The 20,511-nt window shown below is 46.4% G+C and overlaps 1 protein-coding gene across 3 annotated transcripts in view; it reads left to right on the top strand.

The window, feature by feature from the left end:
- OSBP2 (oxysterol binding protein 2) overlaps nt 1–20,511 on the top strand; it is a 364,006-nt gene that overhangs the window by 150,742 nt on the left and 192,753 nt on the right. The window contains exon 1 of one of the 3 annotated variants that reach the window (XM_034791663.1): nt 13,354–13,425. The exons of the other annotated variants lie outside the window; for them this stretch is intronic. Coding sequence (XP_034647554.1) covers nt 13,416–13,425 — 10 coding nt within the window. The 5' untranslated portion in view covers nt 13,354–13,415. Of the gene's footprint in view, nt 1–13,353; nt 13,426–20,511 lie in introns of those variants that run through there. 3 annotated transcript variants of the gene reach the window in all.

Raw genomic sequence — 20,511 nt, 5'->3', positions numbered from 1 at the left:
CCCCTGCTGAGCACCCTCGGGGAAAGGGACCGAGAGGTGCTGAGCGTGCTCACTGCCTCCTTTCCTGAGAGGGGGACGGCGGGCGTCTAGCCATGCAGGGTGCAGCTTACCAGCACATAGAGGGGATGGGGGGAGGGGGCGCAGCTTCCCTGAGCGCTGGATAAAGGGGAGTCTTCCTGACTGACATTTATTCCCAGTCCAGGCACCAAACCCATTCACCTTCCCCTGCAATGAAATGAATAACTGGCTTTTACTTGCCAGTCAAAGAAATGACTCGCCCCGGGCAAGGAGGCAAGTGAGTGTTGCAAGGCTGGTTCATGGGTCTGGGATACAGAGATCAGCTGGAAAAGCTCTGGCTCTCATGGCCCAGCCATGTTTCATTGGCCAGGCTCATAGTGCTGCGAAGGGGCTCTGGCTGTTGTGGGCAGGGAGAGAGGGGCAGAGGCTCTGGGATTGGGGCGGCTAATCACTTCAGTGCCCCCCCCATGCAAACTTGATTTTTAAATTCAAATTGGTCCAATGTTATATGGTCCAGTGTTACACCAGCCTCCCCCGAGCCTAGAGACTGCCTCTGAGTAACTACTCCTCAGTCTCCCTGTGAAGCTGGACCGCACAAGAAGTCCTGGGTCCCCTGCCCACCCCCCAGACACCCCCCTCCTGCCATCCATCCATGGGGGAGATGTGTCTAAACCTCATGGGTCACCTCTGCCTGCGGCCGCACCAGAGTGAGGTCTCCATCACCTGGCAAGGTCAGACAGAAAGACAAAGGAGCCAGTCTCTGGGGGCTGTTACTGCCTGCTGCCAAGACAAAGAGCTTGGAAGGGCTTACTCTGCTGGGGAGATGGGACAGGAGATGCGAGGGGGGGAGTATGCATGCTGCCAGCACAGGCAATTGAGATCTTTGAGTTCCTGCAGCTCAGACAGGTTCCTAGACAAACAATACATTTATTTTAACCAGCTCAGTGTGACAGGGGCAGCATGTTTTGACAGGCACATTCCAGCAGACTCCAGGCAGCTGTAAATTACGTTTCAGTTTGTTTCTTAAAGCAAGTGTATTTTAAATTATGGTGGTTCCAGCATCTGATTCTTCAGGCTGCTGCCTGGATCCTCCCCGTGGGTTTGGGATCCATGAAATAATTGAGAAGCTGTGTCAAATCATGTCTTGGTTTTAAGGTTAGTACAGCAAAGAGAGTGCTGCAATGGTGGCGGGACTTGTTTGAAAAGAACAGGTTAGAATTACTGTGTAAAACAATCCTCCCGGGGGTATCTGTGCCCTCTGGACAGGAAGAATGGACACGGACATCTTTAATAACTGAGCTATCAACACTATTAATATCTCTATATTGCAATTTTTATGCCAAATTGGTTTCCAAAGATTCACTTGAACTACTTACATTTTTCTGATCAGATGATGGCATGTCTGAGTAAACATCTCTGTTTTCCAGTAGTCTGTTGGACAATAGTGGAGATGTTGGTTGGAGCAGAGAAAACCTACTGCTTAACATTGTGCTGCATTAGTTTTGGGTGTTTCGTATTTATGTGACATTTATGAGGCTTGGACCCTAGCTGATTAGGTGAATAGTTAGAAATGAGCAGAGCAGAAAGAAATGTATTAAGATGTTTTCCTTGTCGCACAGTTAGGCAATTACAATTATTTTTTTGTTTTAATTTAAGAACATTTCTTAAATCACAGGATTTTTGCTGTATTAATTCGGGACAAAACTGGCTAATATCAAAATTTTACTCAAGCATATAGTAATATCACACCACTATTACTAATTAATTAATTATTATTATTAATAATAAAGATCTGCCAATTGTGTTTGGGAGTGTTGGGGCTCAGTGGCTTTACTAGATACCTTGCAGGAGCTACCTGGCCTGCACTCTCTGGATCAGGTGTGGTGTGTTGCAGTTCCTGGCTGCATATAACCCACTTTAAAACAATGTCAGATTCCTCCAAGGGTTGCATGACAGTCACATTGTCCATTGTGTCTGAAGAAAAGCACTTCCCTGTTTTTAATTCAGAGTTAAGTGGAGGGACAGATTTCTTTTGCCTTTGGTCCCTGGGCCCATAATATTTTGGTTGAGGAAAAGGAACTTGTATGATTAGATTTTGCTGCTTTTTTATCTTTAAGTAACAAATTCCCTGAATTAGAGAGAACATTTGAATAGTGCTATTAGAAATTCACAGCAGAATTCTGTACATCTGGCAGGGGCCAGAAAGCTCACACTGTTTTAAGGAGGCATTCAGGATAGGGAAATATTAGATATGGGGGGTGTGGGAATGAAAGATCCTCTGGGGGTCCTAATGCTGTGATTTAAAATCAGAGAACAGTGAACGTTTAAGGTCCATAGCACTGAACTTTCCACTTTGGTCAAACTATGTTAGGCCAAAATTTTATTTTTCTACTGTCATGTTCAGAATAATTTGCTTAAGACTTTTTTTAAATGTAATTCTCATGCAGGCAATGAGTCTCTGAATTGCTAACTATTTCATGCATGTTTCTCAGTGAATGACTACATGGCCTTCGGATGCTGTAATGAAATATATGAATGAATGTTTTATTCATGGAGGACATTGTTCTTTGAAGCCTGATATACATTGCTGTAGAAATGGCAATATTTTATCCTCTTTTTCAAGAAGACAATAAAAATCTATCTTCTGTATTGTCAATATCTATTGGTCCATGTGAAGCATTGATACTTTTGGGGAACAGAGACCTGCATTTTAATGCCAGATTCTAGTGACAACAAGACAAATATTCAAAGCCATCCCCAGCCAGAAAGCCACTGATGTGTTACTGTCAGGGACTAGCTTTCTGACCTGTTAACCTCCTTGTCAGCTTTTCACATTATGAAGGAGTGGTGGTGACTTCCTACTTCAAGTGTTAGGTTCTGTTTTCATTATTTGATATTAAGCTATGAATGACAACACAATGTGTTGCTGTGCATTTTCCCTGGGGCCTTTCCTGTCTCAGCCTTTGCAGTGATTCTGTGCATTTTAATTCACTACACTGAGGCCCTGCTGACGAGAGCAAAGCGAGGCCTTAATCTGTGTTTGTCAGTGCTTCGCTGTCAGGATCCAGCCCTGCTCCTGTTGAAATCAATGGCAAAACCTCCCATTGATTTCGATGAAGAAAGGTTGGGGTCCTATCAGACAAACGACAAGAACACAGCTAGAGAAAGATTCTCTGTACGGTCCATCTGCTTAGCAGTTTATGGTCCATAAATATGTAAAACGTGGTCCTGGGCAATTTACAGTGCTAAAGAGGAGGCCTAAGTGAAGCATACATGAGCAGAAATGTTATGTACTAATAAAAGATCTGTCCTTTAGCTCCTCAGGATCCCAAGCTAGGAGAAGGGTTATTTTATTCAGTTTATCCTCATCAGTAGGGTGAATTTCATGTTTGTTAGTTATGCAAAACCGATGTAGCAAGGATGACTGTCCATCCACCGCTAACCTCATGGGAGCAGGATACAGCCCATAGACATTTTTGTCATTCTGGTATTGCTTTTCGAATTAAAGGAAGTAAGCTAGGGAGGGCAATAACAGAAATCAGTCTCAAGGAGAGAATCCACTCTCCTCACCCAGGCAATTGAACTTGAGGAAAAGCAAATATATAGTTTTATCTCTGGTATAAAACTAATTCAACTAATAAAACTAATTCCATCTGTTTGCCTCTCTGGGCCTACGGAGATCTGAGATCGTCTCCTTTGACTTCCTATGTGGCCCTGTGCAAGTCACTTTGGCCACCATGTTCTAGGGTGACTCCTCTTCTGGGTGCCTCAGGTTTTGGGTAGACAGCTTGAATCGCACAGGGCCTGACTTTCAGAGGTGCTGAGCACCCACACGTTCCATTAACTACAATTGGAGCCAAGGATGCTTGTGACCTCTGAGAATCAAGCCCCAGTATCGCAAGCTGGGAAGCTCAGAATTAAGACAACCAAAGTCAAAGGCCTTCTCTTGAAAATGTGGCCTTCCCTTTCCTTTGCCTCTGTTGCCACTTCTGTCATGTGAAGATAATACCTCTGTCATGGGGGTACGTGGGAGGCCTAAATCATGAGGATTTGCCACGCGCTTTGTGTTTGTAAGGCACTTTGAGGGCTGAGATGGAAGGTGCTTGAGAAGGGCAAAGTATTATTAGCATTGTAAGGCCTAGAGTGTTGAAGCTATTTTTAATATTGCTCTTTTTAAACCAATGTGTGGAAAGAAATTACCTACCACAGAATACTAACATAAGCCTGCATTGTTCTTTTCCACAAAGTGTATATTAAGTATATGCTGCCTCAGCTGAGAAAGGTCAAACCAAACCTCGAAAATCTCTCTTTCTCTCAATGGCATTTCATACCTGCATATGTGGGTTTGTGCCTCAAGTTCCCTGACCATAGAATATCAGGTTTAGAAGGGACTTAAGGAGGTCTAGTCCAACCCCCTGCTCAAAGGGGGAACAATCCCTAGACAGATTTTTGCCCCAGCTCCCTAAATGGCCCCCTCAAGGATTGAACTTACAACCCTGGGTTTAGCAGGCCAATGCTCAAACCACTGAGCTATCCCCCTCCCCCTAGTTGACTGTGAAGAAGAGGTGTCTGGGACTCGGAGGAGATGAATGGGGTTTGTGGCCATATCCCTTTAGGTTTGTGACATGTGTATCACACAGCTGCTCTGCTTAATTACTGAAATGCTTGCTTTCTTGCAGATTGTCTGATTGAAGCTGACTTATTGGTTAGGATTGAATGATGGGGCTGTGTACAATTAAATACAGATTATATGCAGACTGGAATGATTGGAGAAGGATGAATCCAAGCAGACCCATGACTAAAAATGTCTAGGACAGTGATACTCAGCTCTCAGTGGTTCAGGAGCCAAATTAGCAATCAACATTACCCAAAAGGGCCACAGCAGTGTGAATTCATTGTTTCATAGTGCTATACATTCAGTCATGTGCTGTCATGTGTCATGTGCTTCAAAGAGCTGTAGGAGACATGTTAATAGCCACTTGCAGCTCGAGAGCCTCACTCTGAGTATCACTGATCTAGGACATTAATTTTCTAAACACACCCTGTATGTACCAGTGCATGACTCATCAAAAAAATCGGCACCCCCATTCTTTCAGTTCACGACAGCAGTGATTGCTGCTTAGAGCATTTCTTGAGAGGAAGGTATAGCCTATGGAACGTGCACCAAGAGGGGATTATAGTTGCTTTTACGTTATTTCTCTGTGTTTTAAAAAGGACCTGTTCAAATTACTGGCAGAAGTGACCTCTCCCAGATTGTTTCCACTACGGATGGAGAAGTGAAATAGTGCACTGGCCCCCAGCTGTGGGTCCGGTTTAGAGATGTTGGTCATGTTTCTTAGAGTACTTCTGGAGGGCACTCAGACGCTATGGCAATGAGGGCAGTATAAGAACCTGCATACAATAGAATAGAAGATCCTGCTGCATGAGGGAAGGAAGACATTGCCACTATGTTGGGGATGTCTATTTGCTAACTTAATAGGTGGAATGACAGGACTGTAGGTTCTAAAGATGCAGAGCCATCCTGCTGACTCACCCTGGCAGTCAGACTAGGTGGGTCTCATTAGCTCTAACCCAGGAGTTTAAAAGGTTGAGAGTCTCTCTGAAGCAAATGGAACCAAGGGATCCTATAGGGAGGAACACTAGGAATAGCCAGACACAGGAGGGAGCACATGTTGAGCTTTGTGTTTGTATAGGTTAACAATAAATACCTTCCCAACCCCAGGCACTGTATAGTTCTGTGAAAAGAAAATCTTGGAAAGTCTCTCTAGCCATGTAAAGTTTGTGTAGTTTGTCTTGTAGGGATAAATAATGGGGTGAGAAGACCACCTATCTTGAAGGTTGCACAACACTTCCCATTATAAGACCCTGTGTTCAGTTGCTTATAACTGCCAATGTTTAATTATTTTGGTTGAAGTTTTCCATGTCCGATGTCTGCCCGAGGTGGCCGAATCTTTTTGGAAAGTTTTGCTCGAAGTGGGCAGCCGTTTCTGGGAACAAGGGCAGGGAAACATACATTGTTTTGACATTTAAATTTTTTTTTGGTGACCTTTCCCTTTCGAAGCTCTCGCACCCCTGTGCTTTGAAGCAGGGACTTGAAATTTGGCAGGGGATGGCCTTTGTGTCAGGGATGTGTCTTTGGCTGTCCCCAGGAAATTCTGCCCAAATTTGACAGAGTTATAAGCCTTTGAAAAATCTCCGTTCACACGTGCTCCATTTGAGACTTGCTAGAGCAGGTGTGGGCAAACTTTTTGGCCCAAGGGCCATATCTGGGGATGGAAATTGTATGGCGGGCCATGAATACTCACAAAATTGGGGGTTGTGGTGTGGGAGGGGGTGAGGGCTCCAGCTGGGAGTGTGGGCTCTGGGCTGGGGTTGGGGATGAGGGGTTGGGGTGCAGGAGGGTGCTCCGGGCTGGGACCGATGGGTTTAGAGGACGGGAGGGGGATCAGGGCTGGGGTAGGGTGTTGGGGCATGGGAAGGGGTCGGACTGCAGACTCTGGGCGGCACTTACCTCAAGCAACTCCTGGAAGTAGTAGCATGTTCCCCCTTCACTCCTATGCGGAGGCGCGGCCAGGTGCCTCTGTGCGCTGAGTGGTCCACAGGTGCCACCCCTGCAGCTCCCATTGGCTGCAGTTCCTAGCCAATGAGAGCTGCGGGAGCGGTGCTTGGGGCGGGTTCAGCGTGCAGAACCCCCTGGCTGACCCTATGCGTAGGAGCCAGACGGGGGACGTGCCGCTGTTTCCGGGAGCCGTGTGGAGCGGGACAAGCCCCAGACCCCGCACCCCGGGGAGAGCTCGAGGGCCGGATTAAAACATCTGAAGGGCTGGATGTGGGCCCCGGGGCATAGTTTGCACACCCCTGTGCTAGAGCATAATCAGTGACATCTCTGAGGATTCCATCCTGAGAACTGCACTGCCTCTCCCAGCAACTAGTGCTGACCAGCCTGGGCAAACACCATCCCCATGGAGTGACTGAGTGTGCTCCGTCCAGCCCAGGGCTACAGGGGTAAAGCTGGACTTTCCCTGTAATGGGAGCTCCGACTGCTCTGGCCAGAGCTGGGCTGGGCACCATAGCTGACATCAGGGAGCCTGTCTCTCCTGTGCTCTCACCGACCCCACTGCTACTGGCCAGTTATTGTGAAGGAAGAAGCCACCTGGTGCAAACATAGACGGAACAAGAGCTGGACCAGAGTCAGGCAGGATGGAGGGACAGAGATAAACAGCCTCCTTCACTGCAGAACCCTGGTTCATCCTCAAAGCCGGTTTATTCTGTGCACTGAATGGGACAGGGGCCCTGTGGAAAAATTGTATGTGATGATGTAATTCTAGCCTGTGTCATAATGCATGTGCCCACAGGGGCCAAATTAATGTTTTACAGGCAACCTTAATTCTGGCATTTCCTATCTTTCGTGTGCTTGACTTTGCAGCCTTTATGTTTTCTAACAGAGTTTTTGGTGTCTAATATATATTAACATGGATGCATAGCTGTTAGAGAATTCAGTAAATAGTACTATAATAATAATACACACCAGCTTGTATGTCTGGCCTCAAATATCCCTAAGAAACTTACACATTTAACAGAGAGAGATGGGGCCAGTGCTGCAAGCGGGTGGGCCTGACTCACAATAGGATTTCTCGGGCAAGTCAGGGTTGGCAGGATCAGGCTAATAGGAATCACCTTGCCCCCCCCCCCCTCCGAAATGCAACCACCTCCTGGAGGGAAGGGGGCAGCTGTTTAGTTGTGCAGTGACTCTACACAGGAATTTAGAACAGATAGTGAAGATGATTTGCTTCTTACTGTATCCTGCTGAAGCTACAGGGAGAAATTAGGTCGAGAGATTCTAAGGAACTGAACTGGAATTTGGTCTGTTTTAACAAACGTAATCTTATTAAATGTGCTACATTCCTTGTCCTTAATTGGTCAGGTGTTTTTATTTGCTAGTGTTGAAGGATATACATTTTGGTAAATAAAAATGTAAGAAATATGACACAGTCCTTAGGTACCAGGTGGATGGTGATAGTGTCATTAAAAAGACACTGCCAGGAGAAAATCTACATACAAATAATAATATACAGAAATGCTGCTACCTGTGTTAGTAATCACACTTTGGACTATGAAAACTGAAAGGAAGTTTGTTAATCTATCTTACTTTCTTTCTGAATTTCACCTGTCTTGGGGAATGAAACTAGACTAGAGACAAAAGTGAGACTGACCAGTCTCTAGTTTCACTTTCTGGTTCTCTCCTACACTAGCACCATGTTGGGGATGCAAACACTACAAGGGAATGTTTACATTTAAAAGACCAACGTGCTTTCCTTGAAATAAAAAAAACCTCTCTCAAAACCACTGCTATTATTATTAACAAAACCTAAAATTAGAGCTGGTGACTCCAGCTGGTTGTGCTTTTTTGAATAGTTTTTATTAATAATAAATGTTTCTATTGTAGGTGTTATAATTAGCTCATGAATGAATCCATGATGCTTGTAATGAGAAGCAAAGTGTGGTATTCTTTTAATGTATTTTGTCAGAGTCTCTCTCTGTTTATTGCCCTCTTCACTCCTGACTGCAGTTGTGGGACCTTCTAGCTTGGAATTTCACCCATTGGCAGAAAAACTGTTGTGTGTTCTGACCCCCAGAGCATGCATTAGATGAGCCATATGGCTTGGCAGCAGTGTACCCAGCACTCTTCCTAAGGAGGTCTGTGCCTTTGAGATGTCCTTGGGCTCCTGCAGCTCTGTTTTCGCTAGGGGTTTGGTTTGTCAAAGGGCATGCCCTCCCTGTAGTGCCCCTGCTAGCCGAGCATGGCTCTGCTACACCCTCCCTCAATTTCTCCTTCACAGGTTCCCAGAAATAATCCAGAGACTTATACCCAATAACAACCCCTTTTCTTGGGGACTGGGTCATTAATCCATGGTAAAGTCAAACCCAAAGCAAAGTCTCTTCCACGTCCCCTGCCCTGTCTCCCACTGGGCACAGCCCTTCCTCCCTGAGGTCTGTCTGACTCCAAGCCTCTCCACTAGGAACAATTTTCAGGCCCTGCTCAGTCTCCACCATCAGCTCCCCCTGGGTGCATCCATTCTCAAGCCTGTGGTGTCTCCCCTTTCCAGTCAAGGGTTGCATAGCCTCCTTCCGGACTCTCAGCTGCTGTCTCTCCCTTTCCCTAAGCCCAGCTGGGCAGCAGGTAATTAGTCACAGTTGTACTGGACCCCCCGCACCCTTTGAAAAGGCCCAGACACCCTGGGACAAGGTTTAACTGGTGAATTTGGATTCTCCCTTCACCCTAGTTGCATGAAAAGGCCTTCCCCTTGCTGGTTGTGTGGTTCTGTGAGCCACCAGCAGATCTGGGAGCTGTGCCTCTCGGAGGAGAGAGGAGTGAAAGGAAAAGCGTTTGTTAGAATCTGCTAATTTGGGTTCCCAGAGCTGTTGGCTTTGGGAGCAGCAGCTCCTTGTTTTCCTGTCTCTGCGGAATTCTTGGTAGTGCCTCCTTCCTTTTTGCCGGCAGTAATGCTTAGCTGTTATACAGCACTTCTCATCCTTGGTTCTCAAAGGGCTTTCCAAAGGACAAACTGGAGCCCAGGGAGGCAAAGGGACTTGCCTAGGGTGACCAGACAGCAAATGTGAAAAATCGGGACAAGGGTGGGGGGTAATAGGAGCCTATATAAGAAAAAGACCCAAAAATCGGGACTGTCCCTATAAAATCGGGACATCTGGTCACCCTAGACTTGCCAGAGTTACACAGCAGGTCACCACTAGTCAGACCCCGTCTCCTGACTTCCAGAACAGTGCCCTATTCACTGGCCCAGCCTGGAGAACCGTCACTTCATTGGTGGTGTGTGGAAGGTAGCCAGGACAATCAGCCGCCTGCCAGAGCTAGGATTCAAATCCCAAGTCGTGGGCACAGGAGAAAGTGAGTTTGCCTGGTCTCTGCCCACTGTGAGTGTTTGTGCAGATCACCCAGATGTTTGGCACGAGTGATCTCTGCTGAATTGGGATGATGTAGGTGAGGCTTGAAGTGCGTCGGTGCCGCCCTGTTGCACAGAACCTGCCTGCTGGGCTTTATCTAGTGCAGGCAGCACCAAATTCACAGGAAAGAAGAAAGACTAAATGTGTGATTAGGAGCTCCAGAGGAGCTCTAGTCGTTCCCCTTCCTAGGCACTGCTGCTCATCATCCTTTGCTCCACCTTTGCCACTTCTGCCAGTCTTCCCACTGATTCTTTACTGTCTTCCCTGCTGGTTTGCATTCGCTCCTGCCCACCCAGTCCCCCTCTGCTGCATAACCTCATTCCTGATAAACCATGTGCTGGCCACATTTCGGAAATTTCATCAGCGGGAGGCAGATGAAGCAAAATGTGGCAGAATGCTCAAAATGTCACAGTGCTAAACAAACAAGCCAACAACCTTCACAAAACGCACTAAAGATCCATTCAGATATTTCCCCAGGGAATACACATCCTAAGGTTCCAGTTTGCCATGAACATTTGGAGAAACAAAACCAGGACATTTCCCTCCCATAACGTTCATCTGAACAGGGGAGCCTCACTTCAAAGCCTGCTATATACGTTGTGCCGCTAAAACCTCTGTTTATGACAGAGTGAATTATATCCAGAGTCCAAACCAAAGTACCTGTTCAAGGGAACCGACAAATTAAAAATCCCACTTCTCTCTGAAGTTATTTTGCCTTCTATTGTTACAAGTAACCCCTATGATTACTGGATCTGACAGAGATCAGAGGGACATAGAATCTCTAGTTCGCCATTTTTCTTGCTTAATGTACTGGACAGCTCTTTGTATATAGTCAGTTTCCGTTCCCCTCCCCCCCCTAAATGGTCCCTTTTTGTTTTGATGGGTCTTTCACACAGCGACAGGGTGAGATAAATCTTTTTTAAAATAGGAAAATATAGACCTGCTCCTACAAACCACATGCAGGTAACTTGATATTGCTCAAGCCTGCTCATATTTGCAAGAGAAAACCCACAAAATCTGGCAGCCGTGACTGGGTCAGGGCTAGGATCAGAAAGTACTTTCAGCTCATTTTTTGGAACTGACGGTTGACGATGCACGGTGTCACATTAAGGCAGTTTGTAAGCCTCGTGGGTGCTACTTTTAACTGAGGAGGTCACAACTGAGCTTGCTCTCAACCTTTTCCTGGACTGATGTTAGTGGGGAAAAACCAACCTGCACTTCCGTGACAGTGTGCATGAGGAGCTGCCTGCAGGAACCAAAGGCAAATGTGTCTTGAAAGCCCACATCTGCCATGCTGGTTACCTATAGTGAATTGTGTTGATTAGTACAAGAATTCCCTTTGGTTCTTCCCTTTACCTGATGTCTGTCTGCCTGTCTGTCTTGAGACTGTGAGCGTCTCAGGGCAAGCACCATCCCCGGCATGCTTGGAAAGCACTAGCACCACAAACGAGCAATAATAATAATACAGTGAAATGTGTCTCTCTCTTTCTCCTCTTGTGGTAGGGCAGGAGCGGGATAACACAGCAGTGAAAATGGAGGGCACTTGGGTTGCCTCATTTAATTCAGTCTCTGAAAACCTGGTTATTGTCACCTGTCCGAGGTGTAAAAAGGGAGATTTTTGATTCCTGTAGAAATGGTGAACAGAACAGCCCAGAACAGCCATTTGGACTGTGAGAGAAGGCCACAGCCTACACTAAAGGGTAGGAAAATGGTAGCAGATTGGGCAGGTAATGCTTCTGCTCCAGGAATTCCCTATGGCACCACATACAGTGTTGGCACCTTACTACTACTGCTAGTCATCCTCATGTAGGGCCAGACAAACCTTCCTGCAACAATACCGGTGAGAAGATGATCTGTGAAGGTCTCCTCGTGGGCTATCCCCAAGGTTATTTCGTGGGGAGCGTGTTGAGATTTGCTTCTCCAAAGAATGAGTTGCCATTCCACACTCAGGGTGAAATTCACCCTGTGCATAGGGCCAGCACAAGAACCACACCACTCAGATCCCACTGACACCCTCAACATTGGGATTGTAAAGAAATATCAAGAACATAATTAGCTGGAGCAAAGGAAAAGGAATTGATTAGTAGGCCAGTCATTTCACACGGAGCTGCCTAAAGCTGGCACTAAATCCATAGTTAAGCAGCTAAATAAATGGTCTGATTTTCAGAAAGGCTGAGCACCTGCAGAAAATCACAGCTTCATAACAACAGTTGTGCAAGAATGCTAGCTTGTGCTATGTCTGACTTTAAACATTTGGGCCACAATCCTAATCGCTGATATGCTCACATGTACCCTGGTTCCCAGCTGGTGAGCAAATCCAGTGGCAGGTTCGGGGCTGTGATTTTGGGTAGAATCTCATTATGAAATTTTTGTTGCGGTAGAGAACACATAGAGAATTTTTCAGTAGTTTTTTTCCCATCGAAATTGCTGTTCATAGGAAATTAGTTTTGCACCTGCAAAAACTGCCTTTTGTTTTTGCCAAAAAATAAAAGCGAAGAGGTGAGGTGTTTTTTACACCGTCTAGAGCTGCATTCCGTTTCTATCTAGGACACCTTGAAACATGAACATACTGTATATGGATGTAAGCTCAGGACGATGCAATTTAAAAGATGGAATTTGGATCTTTGCTTTGTTCTGAAACCTTGGAAATCTCGCTGAAAATGGCCAAGAACAGCAAGAGTAACATCCTAATCCTTGTAAATATTCGACAGCACTTCCCCCTCCAGGTCCCTAAAGCATTGCTGACCAGCCAGCTGTTCAGTTTGCTGCCGGCATACAGTAACCGGCTTGCTGCAGGAGCTTACGGTGCAGAGAGTTGTGATTTATGCAGCATTTCCTCCTAGACCTGTCAATTCTTCCCAACCCCTCCCCCCCCCCAGTTGAGGAAAACATTAAGGCTCGGGAAAATCCAAATGTCTCATAAACTACAGGGGTGATAAATCATGGGGGCATGTGATTGTTCATAGAAATGCCTGGGGTTTCCTGGCTAAGCTGTTGGGCTGATTTAAAGTGTCGCCTGTGGAAAACCCTTATTCAAGTTCCTTAAAAAAAGTCTTCTGATGCATATTATAGGCGAGTGTCCTAAAAATAACTTGCAGCAGTATTTAAAGGGACAAGCCTGTTTCCCAATAACCTTATCCTCCCAGAAGTGTTATCGCTTCACATTCAGTTCTCAGGACAAATGTCCTAAAGCATGTTCTGCATTGCATTAGAGACCGCTTCAGCAAAACCGTCCACGGGGGTCGTGCCTAGGGTTGTTTTTTCCTTGCTCCCTGACAGACGATCCATCTGTCCAGCACTGACGGAGTTAAGCATTGCCTTATGCACTGAAGTAAGCAGTGGTGCATTGTGGTTATAAGGTGGTTTGATGGTTGCTGTGAGCTCCATGGTGTAGTGCACTGGTAGCAGCATGGGGCGAGACTTTATCATGTGAAATGTGGAACTGTAAGTGCAGCGATGCAGCATTAGAGCTGATTGCTGAATAAGGACATTTTTTATCCATCCCAAGGCCGGCTAATAGTCATGTAGAGCCTAGCATCCGCGAGAGCCATCCTTCCAGCTGTGGGGATGAAGGGTAGGGGCTGCTGGGAGACAGGATCCGGTCGTTCCTTCTGCAACTCCGGCTGTCTGAATAAATTTAAGAAGGGTTAGTGGCCTTCCCGGCTTCCTCATGGAGGCCCTATGCTCATCTAATCAGCCCTTGTTCTATTGCTGGTGTTTTTCCTGCATGATCAGTTCAGTCCAGTGTGCATTCCATGGATTTTTAAAATGTCATGCACCACGGTTTCTGTGTTTGGAGTGTCTTGCAATGTGTTTTGGCGTGATGGAGGGTTTGTAGCAGCTAGAAAGGGGTCTTCCTGAGATGTCTTTGTATTTCATTTCATACAGAAGCAGAAATGTAATAAGTCAAAGAGAAAAATATGTGAAAGCAACCCATCCTAACCCATCTTCCGCGCTGCATGGTGGTACTGCATGTTCTCTCGGAACAGATTGCTGACTTGTTAATTGCCTGAAAGGGGCAATTGGGAACGGTGTGCTGCATCCATTCTCATCTCTGTTTTCAGCTTTATCCAGTGCATGGCACTTTCACTTGGATGAGTTGTATTAAGTCATGAAGGTCATAGAGATCCCCCCAGGCACCCTGTGTTTCTATCTGGTTCTAGTGCTGAAGGGGTTAAACTGCATTATTTTTTATTCTTTAGCATTGTGAGTATTTGTAATAATAGAAAATAGTTAATTGGGGTGTTTGTTCATTGTGGTAAATTGGCTGCTGTGAGAGATGAGCTTCTGCCTATTGACTTGTAAAAACAGTTGGGTTTTGTTGTAACTAAAATTGCAGTGAGATAAAATGTGGAGGTTTCACTTTTTTGCACGGTAACTTGCCTTGTCAGTTCCTACAGCTCACTTCCTGTGAGGCTCAGAAATGTTCCTCCAGAAACCCTTCTCTCGGAATAACGAATAGCCCGGATTGGTGGCAAACTGGATTATACGCTCCTGAATTCTGGGCACCTGCTCTTTAATGCAGGCTGAACTTACTACAGCAATGGCTTTCTAAATGCTCAGCAAGCATTCACTGTAGGTCCATCTGAGAACTTCGGTTTATACGGTTACTGAGTCTATGAAGCAATGTACTGAACAGTGCCAGTTTGGGACTGAAACTCCCCCTTGCCACACTCGGGAAGGAGTTTGTTGTTATTTCGGGGTCAGGTCCCGAGGACCGTACTCGGTGTTGTATTCAGACGTTGGAGGCAGTGGCAACTGCTCGAAGTTCGGTCTGTTGTTTGTTTGGTTTTCTCTGTGATCCTACACAGCCCTTTCGACTGGAGCAAAGCTCCTGGTGGGCACAGCAGTCTGTCAAAGCAGAACAATTTGCAAGGTTGGGGCCTTAGATAATACATACAGCGCCATGCCTATGGCTTGGGAAAGGCATGCTGGAGAATCCCGTCTCTCAGGGGTTTGCAGTGGTTCACTGTCTTCTGTTTAAACTGTAAGTAGCTGCCTTCCAATTGAGCACAGAGTCTCACTTACATTTAGGGAAATTATATTCACAGCCACTTTCAACTCCATCAGCATTTTTTCATGGAGTGGCTTGCAAGTTGCTACCAAGCAAGGGGCCAGTTAGAAAGCCTGCCAATCATGAGCTCGTAAGAAGAATAGAGTTCTCTGAATGTGCATCTCCAATGAAATGGCGACCTTCCTGGGCTTCTCTGGTGCAGTGGCTGTGGCACTAACAACTGGTTTTATTAGTTATTATTTGCGTCGCAGTGATGCCGAGTGGTCCCAGTGGAATTGGGGTCCCATTGTGTTACATGCTGGACAGACAGATTGTCTTGTGGTCAGTTTTAGTTGCTAGCATTTGATTGAGCCTGGGATTATCGGAGGTTAGGCACCAAAACCCCGTTGAAATTCAGTGGGAGTTGAGCCTCTGATTTCCGTTTCTCCTTCGAAAATCCCAGATTTGAAAATCCCAATCTTACGGTTTACCTTTCTGATTTAAAAAGCCCCCAAACTCTGACAACTGTGCGAGTGTTAAATTCAGCATTTCCTTTCAGAGTGCAAACTCTGAGCCTGTTTTTTGTGGCATGAAAATTTGTCCCCTGGGAACTGAACTAAGTCCACCAATCCATCTCACAACTACAGTGCAGCACACACAACCGGTTCCTCCCACTCTGTACAGTCTCAGTATAACTTTGCATTAAGTTAAATAGTTTCTTTAATTTCTTTTTTGATAACGGTAGAGGAAGTGGAGTGTGATGCTGCATGGACTTGAAGGTGTAATTAGATTGTTTGTGTAAAATCAAATGTTGTGCACGACGGGGTGTTACAGTGAATTACTGACGGTGACAAAGGGGATGCTCATTCCTAGCATCGGGTTGTCCTGTTTTTTATATTTTTCTTTTGTGTGGCTCTGCGCTATTTTTATAGTCATGTTATATAATGATATATGTACATAAAGAGGCGTTCACGCACACACAAGCTGTTGTGTGTTATGTAACACACACACACAAATAGAATCAACTCCACATTTAGACAGGAAAACCACCTGATTCCTGTGGCGCATGAGTGGGAGAAAAATGCACAGCCATGTTAAAAAGAGTCGAGAACGCCAAGGCAATTTTTTGTATTGGGCCAACTTCTGTTGGTGAGAGAGACGAGCTATCTAACTTACACAGAGCCCTTCTTCAGGGCTGGGAAACGTATTCAGTGTCACAGCTAAGTACAGGGTGGAACAAGCTGTTTAGCATAAGCAGTGAACATATATTTCAAGGGACCATTCAAGGGTGAAGTGGTCCCTTAACACCCCTCCAGTCACCGAGGGGAAAGGAAGAGGGGAGGGGGAGGTGATTAGTGGGTTACAAATTATTGTAATAAGCCACAGATCCAGTGTCTGTTCAAGCCATGAGTTTCAGTGTCCAGCAGAGTTATGAACTGAAGCTCTCAGGCTCGTCATTGGAAGATGCTGTGCAGGTTTCCTTTGAAATGGAGGCCGAGAGATCAGATATAGAGGGATCGTTTTGTTGCAAGTGTTCACCCACAGGCCTGGGCTGCATTACAAAATTAGGTCATTTTAATAGTGTCGCTTGGGCTGTGAAAAACCCACTCCTTGCGTGGTGGTGTTAAGCCGACCTAACCCCGGTGTTGACAGAACTAGGCCGACGGAAGAATTCTCCCATTGACCTAGCTACCGCCTCTTGGGGAGGTGGATTCCCTATGCCAACGGGAGACCCCGCCGTCAGCGTAGGTAGTGCCCATGCTGAAGTGGCACAGCGTGTCCCTGTAACATTTGAGGTGGCGGTGTACGAGCCCCGCTCGTCACAAAGCAATCCCTCCATAGCTGAGCTCTCAGTCCTCATTCGCAAAGGAAACCCGCACAGCACGTTCCAAAAATGGAGTCTGGGAGTCTAAATTCATGCCTTTGCTAGACACTTAACATCATGGGCTGAATAGAGACACTGGATTTATGGCTTATTACAGCAAAATGTAACCAATAGCAGCCCCCGCTGCCTTCCCCACCTTCGTTCCCCCCCCACCCCATGACTGGAGGGGTGTTAACTGGCCACTTCATCTTGAATGGTCCTTTAATAAGTGTTACCTGCTTAACAGTCTGATCCACCCTGTATTTAGCTGTGACACTCACTCAGAGCACCTTTCCCAGACCTGAAGAAGAGCTCTGTGTGAGCTCGAAAGCTCATCTCTCTCACCAACAATCCCAAGATATTGTCTCTCTAAGGCCAGGTCTGTACTAGAAACTTACATCGGTCTAACTGCGTCGCTCAGGGGTGGGAAAACCCACTCCCCTGAGCGACATTGTTATTTCTACAGCCCTGCGCGGATACAAAACTTGTATCCGCATGTGAGCCGCAGAAATGGTCTGCTGATGTCTGTGGATTTGCAGGATCTACTTATAGCGACCTAACCTCATCTGTAGACAGCGCTAAGTCGCCGGAGAATTCGCCTCTCGGGGAGGTGGGTTAACTACACCGACGGGGAAGCTGTCCCTTGGGCGTAGGTAGCGTCTTCATGGAAGCGCTGCAAATGGTGCAGCTGCAGCATTTTATGTGTAAACCTGTCCTGATATCCTGGGACCAACACAGCTGCACCGACACTGCATACAAGGACCTTTCTGTAATGTATAAATTAAATTAAAATAGCCTCAGGGTTTGCCTTTGTGCTGTTTCCCTGTGACTCCCGCCCTGCTGTGGAAATGTCCATCCATCCATCCATCCATCCATCTTCTCCTACCTATTACAAAGACAATGAAATATGGATTTCAGCGTCGGCGGGGGACAGCAGCCACAAAGCCTTGCTGCAGGGGTCGTTTCCAGCATGCTATGCAGTGCACACCAGGATTTAATTTTATATATGTAAAATGTTATCTATATTTTATTTATATATGTGTGTGTATATCACCTTGATCGATCGGTCCATCAGGCCTCACAGAGAAAGCGCTGATCACAAAACGTCATTTGTGTTGTTCTAGCCAGTCCTTCAGCCACCTGCTGGTCAGGCTGTCAGTGACACCAGACACCCGATCGGCACAATGCACCACAGCTCAGAACCCCTGAGCGATCTGCCAGCCTCAGCTGGGAATACAGGCGCGTGCCCCCGCGCCTGGTGTGTGTGTGTCTATACACACATCTAAATATTATTTGTGTGTGTGTGTATCAAAAGTCCTAGCCAGCTTTCATTCTGACCTGTCTCAGCCTTGTCGCTAGCCTTTTCCGTACAGCAGAACAGACAATCTCTTGCCTTATCCCACTGGACTTAGACTGATTAAGAAAAGCTTCTTACAGTAACTGCACACAACACATTGCCTTGTTGGAACCTAAACCCTAAATCAAGGGGGGATGACACTTTCCTTTCATGTGTTCTGGTGAATAATGGGTTTCTGTGTTAAATACTTCAGCTAGTAATACATTCTGGTGTGTCTATGGAGTCTCTTGGCAGATCGTAACGGTAGAGTAGCTTTCAGTAGGATTGTGATGGTATTTCACCTGGCAATTTAAGATGGTGATCACTGTCCTGGATGGGTGTGTCTGTTCTCTGATGGAAAAAGAACACTTTTGGCAGAATCCAGGGCAGTCACATTACTATAGACATTTTCCTATGTCAGACCATTATGTGTGGTCTTCCTGGCCGATCCCAAATGACTTCTTTGTCTCCCTCTCACTCGCTATCTCAGGGTGATGGGGTTGTTGGAAGTACAAGCTGTGATTGTGTTACTGGAACGATAGGATATTTACTGTAACCCAGCTGTATCTTAAATAATACTGGATTGGGAGGGCATTTCCCCAGACTGTTCCATTGGGGTGAGGTTGGGGTGTTTGCACTTGGGTTCACAGAATCTGGTGGTCTCTAATTCCTCTGGAGGACCTGGGCGCCCCCTCCTGGGCCCCAGTGGCTCTCCATCACTACCCTAGCAGCAGGGCTGCATGCCAGAGCAGTGGTGACAGGGCTCCACTAGCTGGCTGCTGCCCCAGCACCCCCCTATCAGGTTCTACAGCACAGAGGGGGCTCCGTGGGAAAGGGGCTATAGTCCCAGGCTGTTACCTTCTGACAGATTGTCCTGGGGCTGTGGGTGAGGTGCAGAATGCATCAGTCTTCCCAGCTCCCTCCCTTCCTGCATGTGCTTCTCCAGCCCTCAGGAGAGCCTTCTCTGGGACAAGGCCAGTTGTTGGGGGTGTTAAACCCCCAGCTCTTTTATCACAGACAGGGGGAGATACCTGCATGGAAGGGGCCCTTCCATTTCTATCTGGGAGGGAACAATTGAGCCAAAAGCCTCCTCTAGCCAAAGATGTTCCCATCAACACCACCCTTGTGCCCGCTGTCCTGGGGCGAGCAATAACGGGCTGGACGAGAACTCGGAGAAAAAAGCCAAATATTTTTTGTCCAAAATTTTGAAAAAACAACTTCTGTTGTGTAAATTTCCCACAAACATCTTCCAGTCTGCCCCTGAAAAACTGAAACCAAACCCTGAAAAACTTTTACTGAAAACTGGAAATTTTTCCAAGGAACTGTTGGGTTTCAGTTGAAAACAGAAAATTTCGGCCTAAATGAATATTTTCTGCAGAAATTTTCATTTTGGTCAAAAAGCCTTTTTTTTCCCACCTAAAAATGTTTAGACAAAAAAAAAAGTGTGACCAGCTCTAGGGTGGACCCAGGAGGGTCGCTACCTCCAGCCCCCAAATTCTCAGGAGGCTCCCTTTAAAACAGCTTCTTTTGGGAGCAGTGGATCTTGGGCCCATTGCTGTAGGCAGAAGTCTTTGGAGCACCTTCTGTGAATAAATACAGACAATTGCAGTTTCTCTTTATGTTTTGTATCCCGTAAAGTGAGTGTTCCATCACATCTGCTGCTTCCCCTTACAGAACTGCTCCCTGTACTAAACACTCCATGGCTTTGGGACCCTGGGCGTGGGGACAGTGTGCTGCCGTTGACACCTGTTCACTGGAGAATGCAGATTTTCATCCCCAGGGCTTTCAGGCCAGGATAAAAGAAATGGAATTTAAAAACCCCAAACACCCCCAGAGCCCCCTATATCCCCAGTTTTCTTTTGACCATTATATGTAAAGTTAGTTTGCATGGAAGGTTTGCTGATAAAAGACACAGTTTTAGGGTTTATTTAACTTGTTGCTCGTGTGTGTAAGAGGTGACCAGTACAGACCTTCAGAAAGGAGCCCAGATGGAACTTGGGATCTTTCACATGGTATCTGTGCATTCAAGGTCTAATCCAATTCCATGTAGGTCTGTCCGTTGGCTTCACTGGGGTGGATCAAGCCCCAATAACAGAAGAAAGGCCAAGGCCTTGGGCTCTTCTCTAGAGAGCTACATGCATTTCTTTCTTACTCACTACAGTAGGGTACCAAAACTTGTCCCAGTCAAAGTGCTGCATAGGCACCTTCTCATGACCAGGGCCGGTGCTACCATTAAGGCGAACTAGGCGGTTGCCTAGGGTGCCAAGATTTGGGGGCGCCAAAAAGCGGTGCCCCCAATTTTTTTTTTTACAGTGTTCCTCCCCGAGCACGCCATTG

The sequence above is a fragment of the Trachemys scripta genome, chromosome 15 (assembly GCF_013100865.1).
Source record: "Trachemys scripta elegans isolate TJP31775 chromosome 15, CAS_Tse_1.0, whole genome shotgun sequence".
NCBI classification, from domain to species: Eukaryota; Metazoa; Chordata; order Testudines; family Emydidae; genus Trachemys; species Trachemys scripta.
Note: the sequence above shows the minus strand (reverse complement) of the source record. Positions and strands in the feature narration are given on the sequence as shown.